We start from the raw sequence: 19,194 nt of genomic DNA on the forward strand, positions 1-19,194 counted from the left end.
CTCAATTATAGTGGGACGTATGCTCAATGCTCAAAAGACAGAAAACTCCACCCCCTGTAGGAACAAGGCAGGTTGTCCTATGTAGAAGATATTGCCCAACTAAACACAATTACCTCAAACCATGTAGAGGTAATTGTTTTTCCTTGATAAACCAAAAAATTACTTGTTTATAACAGGGATTCTTACCCTTGAGCAACTCCCTTAATATTTGCCTAATTCCAATCTTTCCTTCACTCCATATTCTGGTGAAGTCCTGCTAACTATATCACAGACTAAGGCCTGTCACCCATAACCCTGTACTCTTTGAACTATTTGCCTTGTAATGCAACAGCTCCCCTTTCTACCAATAATCAATCTAAGTTCCGTGTTTCATTTCTTTCTTTGTTTTGTATTTCACATAAATAAAATTTTGCCATGACTATGAATCATGTTGTAAATATCTGTGTTTTCTGAAAGTCTTCGTTGTCCCTTGTAAAATGATCCCCTGATTCCACCGCCCCCCATGGGCTTGCCACCCACAGGTTGAGAACCATTGATATAAGCTCAATAAAAAACCCCTTTGTGGTTCCATGAACCATGGTTTGGCAGAAGCCTACTCCAGAATCAGAACTGGCACACCAGCCCTTCACATTTTTCACAAAAGCATCAAATACAACATCCTTAGTAGATACTAGGTCAGGAGCACTTTCCCATGGAGCACAGCAGAACAATAGACTTACCTTAGGGGTATCAGTGGATACTGTATTCTCTTTTAGCACTTTCCATGGAGGAAGCACCAACTAAGTTATCTCTCTTTGCCTTGGGTTTAGCGATTTGTGGTGTTGTGGTATTCCCTCAATAGTGGCTGCACTTGTACCATCCACCTAAGGCTGTTGAATCAATTGGTTGGGGGCACTTACACCTCGCATTTCAGCAAGAGAACTGAAGGGAAAGAATGATTGTAGTGGGTCCAAGTACCTAAGCAAAGCCACCAAAAGTGAGTTAAGTTTATCAGGAGGAGGTGAAAGGATTACTGGAAATCTGAGCAGATGTGGCCTTAGTGGGGTACCCAAGAAGGAGTCCCAAGAGGCTTTCTTGAATGTATCAATACAACTACAGAATTATTGTTAAAATAAAAATAATGTTTGTTAATGAATTATGTGAAAGCTACACATAGAAAACAGGCAATACTTTTATTTTCTTGTCAACTCATTTTTGTCTCTTTGTATTATTTTTGTCAACTCATGTCCATTTGTTGTTTGTTTTTACTTCTTGAGATCACCTAGGATGGAACTAGTCACCTTTATATGTGGCATTCTGAGTATTATATATACACTACAGTGGGAATGGCTAATCTTTCAAACTTTACCTAGAGAAAAGACTCTCATTTCCATGTTTATATGTGAGCCACTCTTTTAGCCAGGCACTTGTATCTTGTGATCAATGATCATTTCTTTTATAAGAAAAAAAAATCATGTTCTGAACAAACTCAAATCAGATTTTCATTTGGTTTACTCCCAGTTTCTCCAGATTTTCCCAAGATGTCAACAGTCTACTAAAAGAAATTAAATGGAAGACTAAATGGGTCAGGTTAATTTTCATCAAATATGATTTATTTAGCAATCATATATAGTAGGAAATACAGAGAGTTACAGCATAATAAAAACACAAGAATCATAGGTTGTCAGGTTAAAAAGTAAAGTTCTGGTTAAATGAAAAGGCAAATAAACTTGCAAGTATATGGTGGGTAGCTGTGAGTAAAAATGCAAAGCAGGCGCAGCAGCCTAGAGAGAGATAGTCCTGCCTCATAGTGCCTCTCACACCAATATCTACACATTTGGAGGCACACGTGATCCCCTGTGTGACCCCTACTTATTAGTTTCCGGAAGGAGCTGTCCTATGGAGAGAGAAAGAGGAAGGAAGGAGTGTGGAAGGCCAAAGGCAAGATATGACACACATTGGGCATCATGGAGATAGGAAGAAAGGGAGGGATGTGAGAGAGGTGTGTGATCCAGGCAGTGTGACAGCTCTGAAGCAGTGTGCCTCCCCAACTACCCCTGCAAGTTGGTCACAGTGCTCTGTAAGTCACATAGCCTGGACAATTAGGCTAGCAAGCATACACCGATCAATGCGTGTATTCCTTAATTTACATTAACCAAGCATAGAGATTAAAAGAACAAAATACATGTATTTTCTATGCCATGAGAGGAGCAGAGCTTCAACTTATTCTTCCCTCTATAGGTTCTAGCTTTACTGAAAGACAACTGGCTCACTTAGTAATAATAGTAATTAGACTTCTTAGACTCTCAGATTCTACTTTGAAAGCAGAATATTTTCTAGATAGTAAATCTCTCATTTAAAAAAAGAAGACATTAAAAGCAGTAGTTACAGTTTCTCCATAAATAGAAATAAATTGTCCATGTTAAAGGACAAAGGCTACTAAGATACATATTTCTATTAATCTTCTCAACACATTATTATAGATCAATCTTTACTGCTGATATTTAAAATATCCATCACATTATAATGGCTATAATACAATTCAATTATTTAACAAGATTTAGACAATAGTAACACTAAGAATCTAATTAACAGAACATTTAAAAGCATTTTTATACAATCTACACACAAATATATCTTAAATTACAATAATGCATACTAAATATGCATAGAGAATATGGCTTACACATTAAAGTAGATCTAAGTTGTGAGTTATAAAGAACTCACGACTTAGACTTAAAAGCTTCTGGTCATGCCCCTCTCTGAAATATTGCTTAGCCTAGTGGAACCTGGGGGAAACACAGATGCAAGAAGCTACTCATTAGGATGGGCGAACCTTTCTGCACATCACTTAATTGACAGTAACTCTCTATTCATTCCATTCAATTTCCACCTTTCATGAAGTTCGCAATCCCTGAAAGGTATGTACAGTAAAAAAGCTACATCATCTAATTGGGCTTGACCATTGCTGTTAGCTGAAAACAAGAAAAGGGCTGACAAGTTGAGGAAAGGCTTTACACATGCTCAGGCAAAACGTGGCCAAGAAGCAGGGCCTCTGAGGGTTACAGTTAGCTTCTGCTCAGTAAAATTAAAAAGTCACATCAAATAATATTAGCTATACAGAAAATTATGGGTTTCTATTTCCATATACACCTCTGAGCATGAGTGCATACACCTACCATAGACACACACATACACACACACAAATACACACACACACACACACACACAAATACACACACACACACACACACACACACACACACACACACACACACACACACAATCTCTTATGCCTCAGCCTGTAATATGGTTTTATATTCTAGTGGGAACAATATCCCAGAAGGAAAATTCTTCTTTCTCTTTGAGTGCCCTTCTTCTGCAATGGCTGATGTTTCTTGTTACTTTGGCCCATCTTGCTAGATGAGACCTGCAATATGACCACACACACATGGGTGATACACTAGGGCCTTAAAACCCAATGGATGCTTGCAGGATGGTTGATGGCTTCAGAGGAAGATGGCACTGTAGTTTCCCAGCTGGAGGCCCAATGAGATGTTCATCCAATCACTGTGCAGCAGCTCTTATAGTCAGCTGTTGCTGGCACTTCATGAACAACTTCTGAAGATAGCTTTGATTCTGACTCTGTTTCTGTACGTTTAAAACAAGACGGTCTTACCAGATCAGTGTTGCAAGAAAACAGGGTTTTCATCATTTTGTTTTGCTTTTCTTTTACTCTCTTGTTTGTTTATTTTCTTCTTCTTCTTCTTGTTGTCCTTGTTTGTTGACAACGGTGTCGTTGTGGCACTCTTGAGTTACACGGTGCAAGAAGTACATTGAAAACCATTTCATCTTCTGCACAAGTTAAAAACTTGAAAGTGTCCAGCTTTCAGTCTTAAAAGATTTCTCTGGCTTGATTAAAGATGATCAAATCATAGAAGGAAAATCATGGCAGAAACAATGGCCAGAATCCTAATGATAACTTGCGGGAACTTCTTTGCTCAGTTATACGGTTGAAATTTATGCTCTTGTTCCTTACAGAGTTCACTAAAATGGCCTGAGCCGAACATATGTTTTTTTTTCTGAAAATCAATGTCTTTGCATGTTTCTCATACTGCTTTCATTTTCCTGAAATAAAAATCAAATGAAAATGAGATGAGAAAAGGGACGGGAAGGTGGGTTGGTTAGATATTGGTAAGAAGATACAACATTTCAGTTACATCACAAAAATAAACTCGAGAGATATATTCAGAAGATATAGTAAGTAATAATGTATTATGTTCTTGAAACTTTCTGAGAGTAGCTTTTCACCTAGTCACCAAAAAGTGCAAGTGTGGGAGGTCATACATTTAGTATTTAGTTCAACTTAACCATTCCATGAACACTACAGGCTGCAAAATATGCCACATGTGAAAGCTGCAAGTTTGGGTAACTAAAAATAAATAAGGAAAAAAACTAGAGAATATTATTTAGTCTACATAAGGGTCAGCTACTGAATGACTTTTTCACATAGGACTTATACACGCTGCCAGAAATAAGAGATTTATAATGAATAGCAATTGGTTTACTATATTGTAATTGCTTTCTAGCTCTGTTCCGAATGTCTGTGTTTTTCACAGTTTCTAATTTCAGTAGAATGTTTTCATAAAATGTCATTTTAGTAAACACACTGGAGACTTGTATTTTCTACATACATTTTGGGGAAATAGTCATAAATAATGTAGATCTATACTATAAATATAACCAGATATGTATGTGTATGTGTGTATATATGTATATGTGTATATGTGTATGTATATATGTATATATGATGTATAGATGTATATGCATTTATGCATATATGCATATATGCATGTATGCATATATGCGTATATATGTATATATGTGTATATGTGTATATGTGTATATGTGTATATGTGTATATGTGTATATGTGTATATGTGTATATGTGTATATGTGTATATGTGTATATGTGTATATGTGTATATGTGTATATATATATATATATACACACACACATACATATCTGGTTGCAAATGTCCTATAGGGAGGAATATTGCTTAATTATGCATATTCATATTCATATTCACCTTAAATGACCAGAATCTCAAGAGCTAATAAATATGCAATCTGTGTTTAAAATGTGAGCGGTCGTTATAATGGTTACTAGCAAAATACATAAATGGGCATGAGAAGCTAAAAAGCCACTTGGTGATTTACTTTATTTCCAACATTCATGGATAAAACAGGAATTATAGCCACAATGGGATTCTTAATGCAACATGTCTAAGATGTTCACAAGTGAGTCTTTGCACAAATACTGAAGAATTACCTTAAACACCAAATCACATTTAACTCAAACCAGCATCTGAAGAGTCAATGACAACTTCTCAGGGGTCTGGCATGGTTCCCTCACTATTTTACCATGCCCCTGCTACTAAAGCAATATAATATTCCTTATAGCAATTTGATTTGTTTAATATGCATTTTGTAAAATTTTAGACATTTATACTATATACATCACCCTCTCTAGTTGTCTGTTCATCCTGTATTCTTTCAAGGCAGTAGTTTTGTTTGAATAGACACTAATATTAATATATCAGCTCATTAAAACTTCATGTTTCTATATATCTGTAATATATTGAAATACTCTTCATATTTCTACAGCATTATTACTAGGGTTATCAATCTGCCAGATGGAAAGCAAGTCACAGAAGCCATTTATAAAAATAAGACCATTATTACCCAAAGATTTGTAGGAAACTTGATGTTTATGTTATTAATGGTTCCTATATGCCATAGAAAAGGTAATTCTAAGTCTTCTCCCACTGTAAGAGTTTCTTCCGGAATCTTTTTTCATAATCCATATAAAATATAGCTTATTGTGCTTTAAAGTATTAAAATTGTAATTTCAGTAAATAAAATGTAGTTGGAAAAAAGTACATTTTAAAAAATAAAATAATATTTAAATGGAGTCCTTTGTGTCTGAGGGTGTTACATAAACAATTCACTTGAGAAATTAGGTCTCTTATATGTTTCTTATGCGCAGCTTGGTCTTTATGTGGGTCCCGAACAACTGGAATGGGGTCTATCCCAGAAGCTGTTGCCTGCACATAAGATTTGTTCTTCTGTTTGGGCTGCCTTGTATGTCCTCAGTGAGAGAGGAAGTGCCTATCCTTACAGGAGTTGAAGTGCCAGGGCAGGAGGGAGGCATGCTGGCTTTACCAAGTGGCTCCCATACCCATTCAGAGGAGAAGGGAAGGGAAGATGAGGAAAGGTTTGTGAGAGGATGGACCAGGAGGGGGGCAGTGAGCGGGATCTAAAGTGAATAAGTAGAAAAATAAAATTAAATAATAAAAAAAATAGGTTTCTTGTCTCAAAGGTTAAATTACCTCTTGTGTTTAAAACAACTGAACTCTTAAAGTTTGTTCACACCTATGGCCGTGGGTCAGCATGCTTTTCTTCAGTATTTCCTAAGTCTTCTGAGTTCTTATGAAGTTCAAGTTCGCCTAAAAACATCAAATAACAAATAGATAAGACAAAATTAGCCTTTGGCAGCAGGTGTGTGTGTGGGGGGGCACTAACATTCCCAGGAGAAAGCCATTTGCAAAGTGCTGAAGACAGGCTTTGATAATGGATTTTGTAGTGCGTTTCTCCAAAGATGGAGTATTTCCCTTTCAGCCCGGGGGTTTGCAGAGTACAGCACATCTTCACATGATTGTTTAACCTTTGAAGTTGCAGCTTAGTCTGGAAACACAGAGACAAAATATACGAGAGAAGCATTTGTTAAGTCACATGCAGGACTGCGTGATTTTCCTGGATGTTTCTTTTACTGAAACCAAGTTTAAACAAATCCTAATAACCAATGTCTTTAACCATGTACTGATTGGCTGCTGCTATGAATTTGAAACAAATTAGAATGAGTATAAGAGACTAGTAATGTTTCAGATAAAATGATCTGCCAAAACAAATTAATAGAATTTATAGTCTTTGAGCTTTATATAAACTCTGGCTTTATATAAACCCTGAAGATAAGGAAAGCATTAGTGTGGAAACTATTCCAATGCTTCCTAAGACGCTGAGGAGAACTGATTAAAAATTGAATAAAGTTTCAGATAAACATAAAAGGAGACCCAAGTGCCGCCTGGACCAGTACCAGTGCCACACAGTTTATACTCGCTAGACCCGGCAGTTATGCAGACTGACTGTGTATCTTGTGAGTGAATGATGTGTTCAGATACTTCACATTAAGGACAATAGACAGAGATTTCATCCCAGTCTGTTGGCAGAACAAGAACATCCGGCTGCCTTACAACCTCCCAGAAACTTGCTGTTACATTTTCGGTTCTTGTTCCACTCAAATACATTCACACGTAGCCCTTGGGAGGCATTTGTTCCCATAATGCACTTGGAAAATCTCAAGCCTATACAGTCGTTTCCCCCATTGACTCACGGAACTCTCCACTCTCTCAGACAGGATTAGATTCCATTCCAGTGTGTCTTGAGCTATAGGTTCTCTCTTCCCAGGGAAACTCACTTCTATTAATTTGGGATAAGAAGAAGTAATTCTATCTCTCCACTGTAGGGATGTCTTTACTGGAATTTTCTTCATAAACCCCTTTCTATTTTCAGCAAGTTAATATTTCATTTATTTGAACTCATACTAAAAAGTTTATAACAAGGCTCTGAAACTTCTTTGACATTGTTCCTCGCAGCTTGGTTTGTCCTTTGACATTTATCATGTTGGAGCCTTGCTTTAAACTTCAAACTTGATATCCTGTTATTTAAGACCAGAAGAGAAAAATAACAAAACACACTTTACTAGAAAAGAACAAATGACAGAGGTAAAAATAGACTGACTGACTTAAAAAAGTAAATAACATTAATATTTATCTCATTTGGAGAGAACTTTTTACAATGGGTAAAGGACACTAAAGTCTACTTAATCAAGTAATTTTATTTCTAATGAAGTCTTATCAGTAAGGAAAAATGGAAGATGAATTAAATAATAAAATAAAAATAATTAAATCTCAAAATGATGTGCAAATAACATCTAAGGGTAATTCTGTAAGTGCAATTAAAAAAGCAGTATTATAATCAAGTTCATAGTTTCACAGTATCAAAAGAGTAATCCTTCTTCCAAACTGTGAGTACACACACACACACACACACACACACACACAAACCATTGCCAAGTGATTTCATAGAAGGTGGGTTATTCACAAAAATTAAAGACCTCATATATCAAAATCACACTATTAAAAATTCATCTTTAGTTGTAGAAGCCTTTGTAACTAACTTGGGTATGCCATGAGTAAGTCACTCTTAGGCACATAATTTTGACATCATCCTTTCAGGAAGGAGGAAACAACTGGGAGCATTCATCCCCTCAAAGATAATTTTAGGTAACCTTCATAATTGAAGCATAGTTTATGTAAACAATCTTAAAAACCATCCATGGAATCAAAGTTTTACTCTGATCTTATATGATTCAGCCCAGCCTTTTAGCCTGATGAAATGTATGTTCTTTACAAAATAAACTTTAGCCTTTCCAACTTGGGCCCGGCAGAATGGCTCCCACAAAGAAGGGTGGCGAGAAGAAGAAGGGTCGTTCTGCCATCAACGAGGTGGTGACCCGAGAGTATACCATCAACATTCACAAGCGCATCCATGGAGTGGGCTTCAAAAAGCGTGCTCCTCGGGCACTCAAAGAAATTTGGAAGTTTGCCATGAAGGAAATGTGGACTCCAGATGTTCGCATTGACACCAGGCTCAATAAAGCCGTCTGGGCCAAGGTAATAAGGAATGTTCCATATCGCATCTGAGTACGCTTGTCCAGAAAACGTAATGAAGATGAGGATTCACCAAACAAGCTCTATACATTGGTAACTTACGTGCCTGTTACCGCATTCAAAAATCTACAGACGGTCAATGTAGATGAGAACTAACCTGAATATCAAATACAGTTGCAGTACTGCCTCAAAAAACAAACAAACAAACAAAAAAACAAACAAAAAAACCAAAATAAACTTTATAAATAAAATACATATTACCAGAAAGAATTTCATTTAAACTGCAGTACAATATCAGCATAGTAAAGGAATCTACTAAAACACAGTGCTACTACATGTGCCTCTTTGGTAATTGTGTAAATGACAAGAACTAAGTACAGGTTTATTCTATATATGCTTTAGAAGTAATAATGGCATCAAATTAAACTTCAATATATTCCACTAAATATATTATGAAAATATTTATGATTCCTAGCTATGACAAAAATGCTACTAACATTTACATGCAATGTAGCCTACAAATGATATGCATGATAATCAAGTTAGAGCTAGGAAAATAATCTCCCATAAGATTCATGCACATAGCTTTTGGTTAAAATAATTTCTCTGTAGAGTTACCCTAAATGACCCCAAATAGATAAAACTATTTCCAGAAGTTATAGCATATTAAATGAATGTCCCAGTGCATTCTTGACATCAGACATGTTCTTAAACAATTCAGGCAGTTTTCACTGCTGTTGGTTCCCAACAGTACCAGACTGCAAAATCTTATGGATGAAAATGGCACACCATTTTTTCATAGGATTTGAAAGACAAACTGTAACAGAGATCATAGCTCCTTCTTTAATGGACAGTGTTCATAGTTCTCAAAGATTCTGAACATGCTGGTGGTGAAAGACAATCATCAATACTCATATTCATCTGTAGACCCTCTGTGCCACACTGCCAAGGGCCAGGTAAGGTGTCTTAACTGAGGCAATTGTGGTTAAGTTATTATTGGGGGAAGTGATCATTTTATAATTGTAGTTAAGGCTACACAGAAATAAATTCATATCTGGTACTAGTGATGAGATTTGGTGAAATAGGTAGATTCTGGGGGACCTGGGGTAGTTATTATAGTCACCTCTTGACATATTCACAGTATGATATCATTATTGGAAGGCAGTGGAGAGTGGACAAGAGTATACTGGGCATTCCCTAGAAACACATGCATCCTCTCAGCTTCATGTCTGTTCTTCCTGCTAAGCATGAAGTGACTAGATTGTTAGATACTCCTACTACCATATGCTTTTATTACCTCAGCCCAAATTAATGTTCCAACAGTCCTTGGAGCAAAATTGCTAACATAATGAGTCAATAATTTTTTTGGTTATAAAGATTAGATAGAGATGATAGAGAGATAGAGGTGTGTGTGTGTGTGTGTGTGTGTGTGTGTGTGTGTGTGTAAAACATTGACTGATAAAGAAAATTGGTACTAGAGAAAGGGATCCAGGGCTTTGACATTCAGGGCATCCTAACCTTGTGAGTTAGGAGCTTTTAGCACTGGTTTATAAGGATGAGTTTAGAACAGTGCAAAACTATGAGGTAAAAAATATGCACAGCGTTGTAGGCAGAGCACGTAAATGAGAGATTCTAGTGGGAAAATGCCAACTGGAATAAAGAACTTAAAGACTACTTGTGATGGGTGTTCAAATGGATGAATATTCTGTGGTGATTTGTGCTAGAAAGTCCTTCCTTGCGCTACACTGTGAAGAACTTGTCTACACTCTGGTCATGCCCAGATTTTTTTTTTTTTTTTTTAGAAAATTATATCTTAAAGCAAAGAGGAAATTTCAATGCATTTAGCCCATAGTTTAAATATTGCTAGCTGCTTTTAGCCACCTTACAATGAAAGTTGGAAACAAAAAGCAAATCTGAAGCCTTAGAAACCTTGAAAATTTCTCAGAAAGTGAAAGTGTTTAAAGTTGAAATCAGTCAGGCAGTGGTGATGCATGTCTTTAATCCCAGCACTAGGAAGGGAAAGGCAGGCAGATTTCTGAGTTCCGGGCTAGCCTGGTATACAGAGTAAGATCCAGGATAGCCAGGACTACCCAGAGAAACTCTGTTTTGAAATGCCAAAAAGATAATAGTAATAGTGGTAATAATAATAATAATAATAATAATAATAATAATAATAATAATAATATCAAGAAATATGTGGTTGCTAAAGAGATACTGAAACTATAAAGACACCAAGAAGCTTGGGATGTAGCTGCATAGTGAGGTATGGGACTAATACACCCAAGGCCTTAGGTCCAATCCTCAGTACTATAAAATTAAGAGAAAAGAAGAATTTAAGAAAAGGAAGGAGGAAGAGGAGAAATAATAACTAACAATAACAATAGTCCACTGCCACCAAATATTTTGTATTGAGGCAATAAAATAGAAATGATACTGTGAGGATAACTTAGCATAGGGTGACCTAGTTTTGTGGAACCATGCTATTACAGTATCATCCCCCATTACCAGGTGGATTTAGGAGCTCTGTGAAAAATGGGAGACTCCTTTTCTCAGCAGGGTCTTCCTGTCTCTGCCTCTCTCTGTCTGGAGAGTGTCTTTACCTAGAGGGTGTTCCTGAACACAGGTGGCTGGCTTTGTCTGAAAAGTGACCTTGTACAGAGCTCTCTGCAAGGCTGCATAACTCATCACACACACATCCCACTCTGACTTTTTGCCAGCATGATTATTCAGTGCTGTATTAGAACCAATCAGCCCTTTCTGCTTGCATGATGCTAGGACCAATTAGCCCTTTCCACACACATCCCTTAAAAAGCCCCTATTTACTCTACCCCTGAAACAATAAAGTAGACTTGTCTTGCTGCAGCCATCTCCAGAGGTCATTCCTCCATATTTACTGCCATCTGAACCCTGCTTCTGCCTCTGTTCCTTTGTCTTCTCAGGCTGGTGGCCAACAGCCTCTGAGGAGAAAGAGGGATGGCAACCTAGGGAAATGTCTCACCTGGCTCTTCACTCAAGTACACAGGAACTTCTGCAGACATGGTCGGTGGGATCCTAGGCACTACTTGAGCTGATAGCAAATCTCTGCATTGTCCAATATGATGCTTTACAGACTAGCAAAATAAAGGAGCTTAGGGACCATGAAGGATGATGAAGGTTTGACATGTGCACACAGTACACATGTCATGGTTGAAGTCCTTGTGTTCTGGACCTCAAAGCGTAATGTCTGAAGCTGTGAGAACGAAGATGAACATGCCTTGAAGTCTCTGTGAGATTAAGGATGTCTAGAATGTGGACCATATGCTAAGTAAAGTTTTAGGCCAGGAAAGTTAATAGTCCCAAAGAGAGGCCATATTACTAAGGGTGCAAGAACATGGCTTTGTACAAATTAAATAAATGCCTCAGAACCAGATATAGAGCTGTAAAATTTGGCATTTTTTTCTGTTGGGTATGGTCTTGCTTTGGTCATAGCTTTTTTTTTTGTCCCTATTTTATTCTTTTTGGAATGGCAACATTTACTCCAAGCCACTCTATACTGGAAGCAGATAAGCTTCTTTTTAAATTTTATAGGAACTAATAGTAAAGTTTTCCCTTACTCTTTAAAGAGCCAACCAGCCATGAGCTGGACATCTGAAACAAATCCTTCTTTGCTGAAATTATTTTCTCCAGAAGTTTGTCACAGAGTCCAGGAACCAGACTAACACAAAATACCTCATCTTATAAAGTGTTACATAAGTTTCAAATCAATAAGTTCTTATATGGTCTTATCATTGAGTTCTGGACGATAACCAAGAGCATTGGCAATGGTCTGTAATAGTTAAGAGATCCCATTAACCGACAACTCAAAAAGTGGTAATCCTTTCCTAGTCATGGGGCTTTGTTAATACATGGTGTCTAGTTGGAGCATTGTCTCTGTGTTAGAGGAAGTTTTAATATATATATATATATATATATATATATATATGTCTCTGTGTTAGAGGAAGTTTTTATATATATATATATATATACTTCCTTTAACATATATATATATGTATAAAACTTTCATATATATATATATGAAACTTCCTCAGTAGCAGGTTTCCATATGGCTTCTTCAGAAGGGCTTTAGTGTTGGTTGTCCCTTCTTTATGTCTTCCTTTACCCATCCCCTCATTTGATACTTCCTGTTCCATATTCTTCATTCTTTATTTATATTACTATGCTCTATCTCCCTCCTTGGAAAGATTCCCCATCTTCATGTCCCCTTACTAGTTTTCTAATCTCTGTGAGTATTTCAAGTGCTAACATCATCGACGTAGTAGAGAAAGTGTGTGATGTCTGTCTTTCTGGGTTTGGTTTACTTTGCTCACATTGATTGTTTCCACTTCTATCCATTTACCTGTGAGTTTCATAGTTTCATTTTACTTAACAGTGGTTTAATGTCTCTTTGTGTAAATGTACTACATTTTCTTTATCTATTCTTCAGTGGAGGGATATTTCCACTGTTTCCATTACCTGGATATTTGAATAGAGAAGCAGGGGATAAACGTGAGCAAGTTATCTCTGTAACAGGATATAGAGTTCTTTGAGAATATGCCCAATAGTTATATAACTCAATTATGTGGAAGATCTATTTTTAGCCTTTTGAGGAGTCTCCACACTGATTTCCAAATGGCTGCATAAGTCTATATTCCAATAGTAGTTGCATATATGAATTCACAGAGATTGTGATAGTGTGAAAAACTTGTACAAGCACAAGCCAGAAAAATAACTCAGCACGAGGAGAAAGGAGGTTGACACCAAGACCCATCCAAAGCCTAGGTGTTATTGCAATTAGATAGCAGCTGGAAAAGAAGTGTCAGTTTTCTTTAAGAGTGTGATCTGTGGGAGGTCTCCAGAGAAGCCTCCACACCCAACAGTGTTTGGGCAAGACATATTTGAATGGGCGTTTAATTTTTATCAGAATAAAATTATAACAATTGAGTCTAAAAGGTGTGCTATTTTTTTCTTTGCTTTATCTTTTGTAGGTAGAACATTAGCTCATATTACTGGTCTTATGTACATTGATCAAAATCAATCATCAGGAATTGAAACTTGGAAATAAAGTGCAAAGAGGTGAAACATTTCGGCTGTGCTGGAAGTACTCCGATGATCTAAAATTTCTATTTAAGTTTCAATTTGGTAAGTAAACAGAAACGTTCAATTGATTTTGATTAAAAAATGCCCAATTATCCCAATTATATTGATGTAGCAATCTACTTTGCTACTGGCTGAATGGAGACTGGTGGATATAGCTAAGCTTGGTTTTTTCACAGATAGTACTGAAAAAGAAAATAGTGTGTCCTATTTGATATAGAAACCATGGAGTCATGTTCATTCTCCTGTACGTGGAAAATAGCTGGAAATGTGGAAAGACATAGGAATCACATCTTTAATTTTTGTGGCACAGCACAATTATGCAGGCATAATTTCCTAAATTGCCTATTTGTTGCCATTTTTTGTTAATCTTAAAAGTCAAAGAAATGATGCTGTGGATTTTAGTGTGACACCGCATAACACAATGTTACTACCGTAAGGAACCATTCCCAAAATTGCTGTATTTAACAATGTCAGAATGCAAAATCCAATGATGAATTTATATCTTATTAATTATCTAAAGCCTATGGTATTTAATTTTTTATAGAATTTGGGTTCATATATTTAAAATTTTTTTTATGTACATACACATAATTTTTATATTATCAATGATGATAATTATTAATAATAAGGAAAACACTAATATGTTATACTTGTATTTTATGTATTGATTTAGTTGGAGCGAGGGTATGTAGAGGTCACAAGACAATTTACAGGAGGTAGATCTCTCCTTCCACTTACGTGTGTGGTAAGTGCTTTTACCCACTAAGTCATTTGACTGATCCTTTTACATATTTTAAGTGCAGCTACCAGAGGAGTATAATAATAATTATATAAATTTTAACTTCAGATTGTTTAAAATGACTTAATACATAGTACCCTTTCTATCTTACGTTCTTGATGAAATCTATTGTACTTTAACACAAATGTATCAATATGTCATAATTTATTTAATCATATGCAACCGGGGTAAGAAGAGGCATAAAAAGCATAAATTTCTGAGAATGACATGTTGGATTAGTAATAATAGTAACAACAAAGACAGACTCATAGAGAACATTTTTAGCCAGCCACACTTCTTACCACTTAATCATCAATTTCATCTTGCACAAAAAGTTTTATTCATGTATGGAGCAGATCTGGGCATTGTACTCCAGAGCTACCCTGTGCTTCACAAACCTGAAGATGTTGCTCACACAGGTTTACTCCCTGATCCAAGAGGGCAAGTTTACTCAAATCCGAAAGAGCAAGAAAATTATTAGTTTTCAGGAAAAAAAATATCATAACGTTTCAAGATGAAATTTATGAGACAAATGTGGTAGCTTTTCATTTTTATGCTAAGAAAAACTAAAATGATTTTGAGCTCAGTTCCCTGGGGGTGATAGAGCAGTTTAACAGCAAGAACTGTAAGCAGTGTTTTGTTACAAACAAAACAATAAGCACCAACAAACAAACACCAGAATTCTCTTTTCATTAATGTCCTTGACTGAAAATACTGTAGTAAAAGATTAGCTAAGAATAAATCAAAACACGAACAAAACTTCAAGACACACACAAGTCCTACACCCTTGAGACTTTCAAAGTAAAGAGATGCAAATGTGTGGAAGAGAAAGCACAAGACTCGGACCTTCGGGAGAAGAAATTTAAAATCCCCACATTTGTGGTTCTCTATACTCACAAAACAAAACTGTAAATTCTGGTATTTTGTTTTGACAAGTTTTTCAGCCCTCCACCCAGACTGGATCACACATAACATATGTCAGTGATCTGGAGCTTTACACAGTACTGGTCCTACAGAATCATCCACAGCCAAGTTAAGGCCTTGTCTCTCACCTGGAGACTGCAGACGGCTCACCTTTTTATGTTAATGGTCCACAAGTATATAATTGGCCAACAGCTGAATGGAGACAACATCATTGTGTGTTTCCAACTTGGGAGGATGAGACTCTGGCTACTATGTGTGTTATCTATTTTTTCCAGTTATCTGGATTGGGTTTGAGAGGGCGGAGCTAGACTGAGTCTATGACAGGCTGTGAGATGCCAGTTCAGGGGACTAGGCCTAAGTTTCTGTTTCCCAGAACTGAAAAAAAATTGTTCCAGGACAAACCACAGCCCATGGACAGCCAATCAGGAGCTGCTCTGCCATCTGGCCTGAAGCAAGACTAGTTAGAGGGTAATGGTTCTGGAAAGTCCCAAGAACCCTGGCAAATCCCAGAGACACCCACATCCCTAGAGATAGAACCAACCAATGAGGATAAAGATCACCTATCCACCCCTGAAAGTCCTTTAATGGGCTTTAAATTGAGCCTGGGAGCTCACTTCCACATCGCCATTTTGATGAATAGTTCACCCCTGCTTGCTGGTAATTTCTGCAGAATAAAACTCTCTTTGCTTTTACATGCTATTTGAGTCTGAGGTATTCTCTTCAGTGATTCTTGGCCCCTTACAGCTTTTTTTCTTTCCTCTTCCTTTACTTTTATTTACCTTATGAAAGCTAAAATTACTTACAGTTATTATGAGTCTGAGATACACAATTTTCAACAAATATGTATGAGACTTGGGGGGAAAGTCCAGCAAATTCTGGTGGGATGCATGATCTAAAACCTAGCAACTACTAGATGGTCCTCATGCTATTCTGTAAATACTGCTCAGCAAATTCACACATGGAATTAAATTGAAACTATAGAATACCTCTCAACATTTTGTTTTTATAGCAGTTGCTTATATTAACTTTCTCTTATGTCAACACATCTCAGAAGGCTTACATGGTTAGTACTTATCTATATGAATCCTCAGATCAACCAAGAGAGAAATTAGTCCTAAACACACAGCTACTCTAGTACCTGGGATGAGGGAGACGCTTCTGTTTTCATAACATCACACCCATACTATTTATTTTTCTGTTGTGCATACATTCTTATCTAATGTTGCAGACTATAGGAAAGGATTATTTGAAAGGATATGTGAAGAGTCTCATCCAACCACAGTTTTTGAATAGAGTGGTTGAAGAAATTTTTTTCCTTCTTCATGCAAGTCATTCCTATTGCAATAAATTTGCAAATTCATGCTTTAAAATTTAAAAAAAAAAAAAGCATATTGAGCAATTAGCTACAAAGTAGTTTGCAGATCAACAATGATGGATTTGTGACCTCTACAGATTCATGTAATAGGGTTGCTCTCACCATGGAAGTTAAGTGATTTAAAATAAATTGTGGGTGTTGTACAATTTTTCCATCAAACTAACATCAAAGTTATTGTCTTAGTATTCATTGATTTTATTTAACAATGCCTCAACTCCTCATTGATATCTATGGGTTTTCTCAGCTTAATTGAACACAGAAGGTGATGTGAGACACAAGACCCTACAAAGAAAATCGAATCTCCAGAGTGGGAAGCAAACACCACTGAGTGATCTGTGGCCTGTATGTCTTATTACCTTTACCAAATGTTGTAGATATAATTAAAAACTAATGTAAGCCTACCAAAATAACTTATCACCAGCTTTCAAGCTAAAGAAGGGGCTCAGCTTACAGTTTTGATTTTGTTAGTTATTTTGTTGTTGTTATTGTCGTGCTAGTCACTAAATTTAGGGCTTGGCACACAGTAGGCAACTGTCCCACCACAGATTGTTTTGAAAGAGAATTTTCTTGGTTTCGCAGGCTGACTTTGTTGTGCTTTCGAGCCCAGCCTCATTTTGAACTTGAGATTCCCTTGCCTCAGCTTCAGAGTAGCTGGAAATGCAGACCTGGACCTTTCACCAGCCAGCTGAGCCTAGTCTCTATGCTGTTTTTGAGACAGAGTCATACTACATAGTCTTGGCTGTCTTGGAGTGTGCTATTTAGACCAGGCTGGACTCACAGTTTTGTCATTCTGTGAGGCAAGTGGTGTCATAAAAGACATAAACCACTATGCCAGGCTATGTTTTAAAAAATGACATTGTAAACTGGGCAATGGTGCCACATGACTTTAACCCATCACTCAGGAGGCAGAGGCAGGAGAATCTTTGTGAGTTCAAGACCAGCCTTGTTTACAAAGTGAGTTCCAGGACAGCTGAGGCTACACAGAGAAACTCTGTCTCTTAGAAACAAAAAAAGAAAAGAAAAGAAAGAAATGACATTATAATAAAGTTGCACCTTCAGATCCCTGAAGGTTTTCTCCATTTCTCTTTGAATATTTTTTAATTCAACCTCACTTGGAAAGAAACTACAAATACCTTTGGTTTTTTGTTCTTTCTTTTTATAATTGGAAAATTATACATTTATATAATGATGTTGGAGAAAAAAATAAAAAACAGAAATTAAATATATATGAGAAAAATCAACAGTTTCGTTCTGAATCTTTCTGCATGATCTCTGGGAACCTCCATGATTCCCACAGTTAATGAAAAAAATTATTAAAAATTATGAATATGTATATAAATATATATAATTACATTTGTAGTTTAAGAAATCAAGACATAGGTGGTAAAGATTTCTTTAAAATTTTCATAAAATATTTTCTGGATTACAAAGCTTCCCTTTTAGAGCAGTCAGGTCTACAGAAACATTTTTAAAACTCTTTTTATTCTCTGGAGGCTTTTGTGTTTAGGGGAAGGGAAGAATCCTCAATTCCTTAAAAGTTAATTTAAATTTATTAATTTACATCTTTCCACATTAGACAACTGTGACATCAGTTCTGACCTATGTTATTTCTATTCTGGCCATCTCTCATAGAGACACTAGGTGGATTTGGGAGATACTTGGGAGAGATATGGGAAAGGCTACATTGGTGATTCAAGGAAAGGTAATGTCAATCACTTTGTATTGAGAGATGCCATGTTCCTACCTTGATGATAATGGACTGAACCTCTGCAAGCAAGGTCCAATTAAATGTCCTTATAAAAGTTGCCTTGGTCAACTGTTCACAGTTCACAACTGTGTCTGTTCACAGCAACAAAACCATAACTAAGAAGTTGATAGGCCTGACCATGTTTTGTTTGGAAAAATGGGAATTTGGGGACTTTGGATTTGAAAGCCATAGAGTGCTTTAAGTGGACCTTACGGGGCCATCTTAGTAGGAATATGAAAGATGGTGGTGCTGAGGATGATTTAAACTGTGTAGGCCTGTTGTCCCAAGAGTGGGAAAGAATGTTGGTATGTGGCCTAGAGACTGTTTTTTATGACATTTAGCTGAAGAACTGTTTTTTGCCATTTTCTAAAGAGTCTGCCTAAGGCTAAGATGAAGACATTTAGACTAATTGCTTGACAAAGGAAGTCTCAAAACTATCTAATATAAATTCTGTGGTGTGGTTACTAAAGTTCACTCTCATGAA

General features: G+C 36.5%; 1 protein-coding gene and 1 pseudogene across 5 annotated transcripts in view; one reads left to right on the plus strand and one right to left on the minus strand.

Moving 5' to 3' along the window:
* Positions 1-1,570: 1,570 nt before the first annotated feature.
* The window catches only part of Pde1a (phosphodiesterase 1A), a 267,795-nt gene continuing 250,171 nt past the window's right edge, over positions 1,571-19,194 (minus strand). For 4 of the 5 annotated variants that reach the window (XM_034495039.2, XM_076928956.1, XM_076928958.1 and 1 more), the window contains 2 exons: positions 6,372-6,488; positions 1,571-4,107 (listed from right to left, as the gene is read on the minus strand). In XM_034495039.2, the coding sequence (XP_034350930.1) occupies positions 6,415-6,488 (74 nt within the window). In that variant the 3' untranslated portion in view covers positions 1,571-4,107; positions 6,372-6,414. The remainder of the gene's footprint in view (positions 4,108-6,371; positions 6,489-19,194) is intronic. The other variant, XM_076928955.1, reaches the window with a different exon arrangement.
* On the plus strand, positions 8,527-8,950 carry LOC117703436 (large ribosomal subunit protein eL31 pseudogene; annotated as a pseudogene).

This window comes from Arvicanthis niloticus, chromosome 2 (assembly GCF_011762505.2).
Source record: "Arvicanthis niloticus isolate mArvNil1 chromosome 2, mArvNil1.pat.X, whole genome shotgun sequence".
In the NCBI taxonomy this organism is placed as follows: Eukaryota; Metazoa; Chordata; class Mammalia; order Rodentia; family Muridae; genus Arvicanthis; species Arvicanthis niloticus.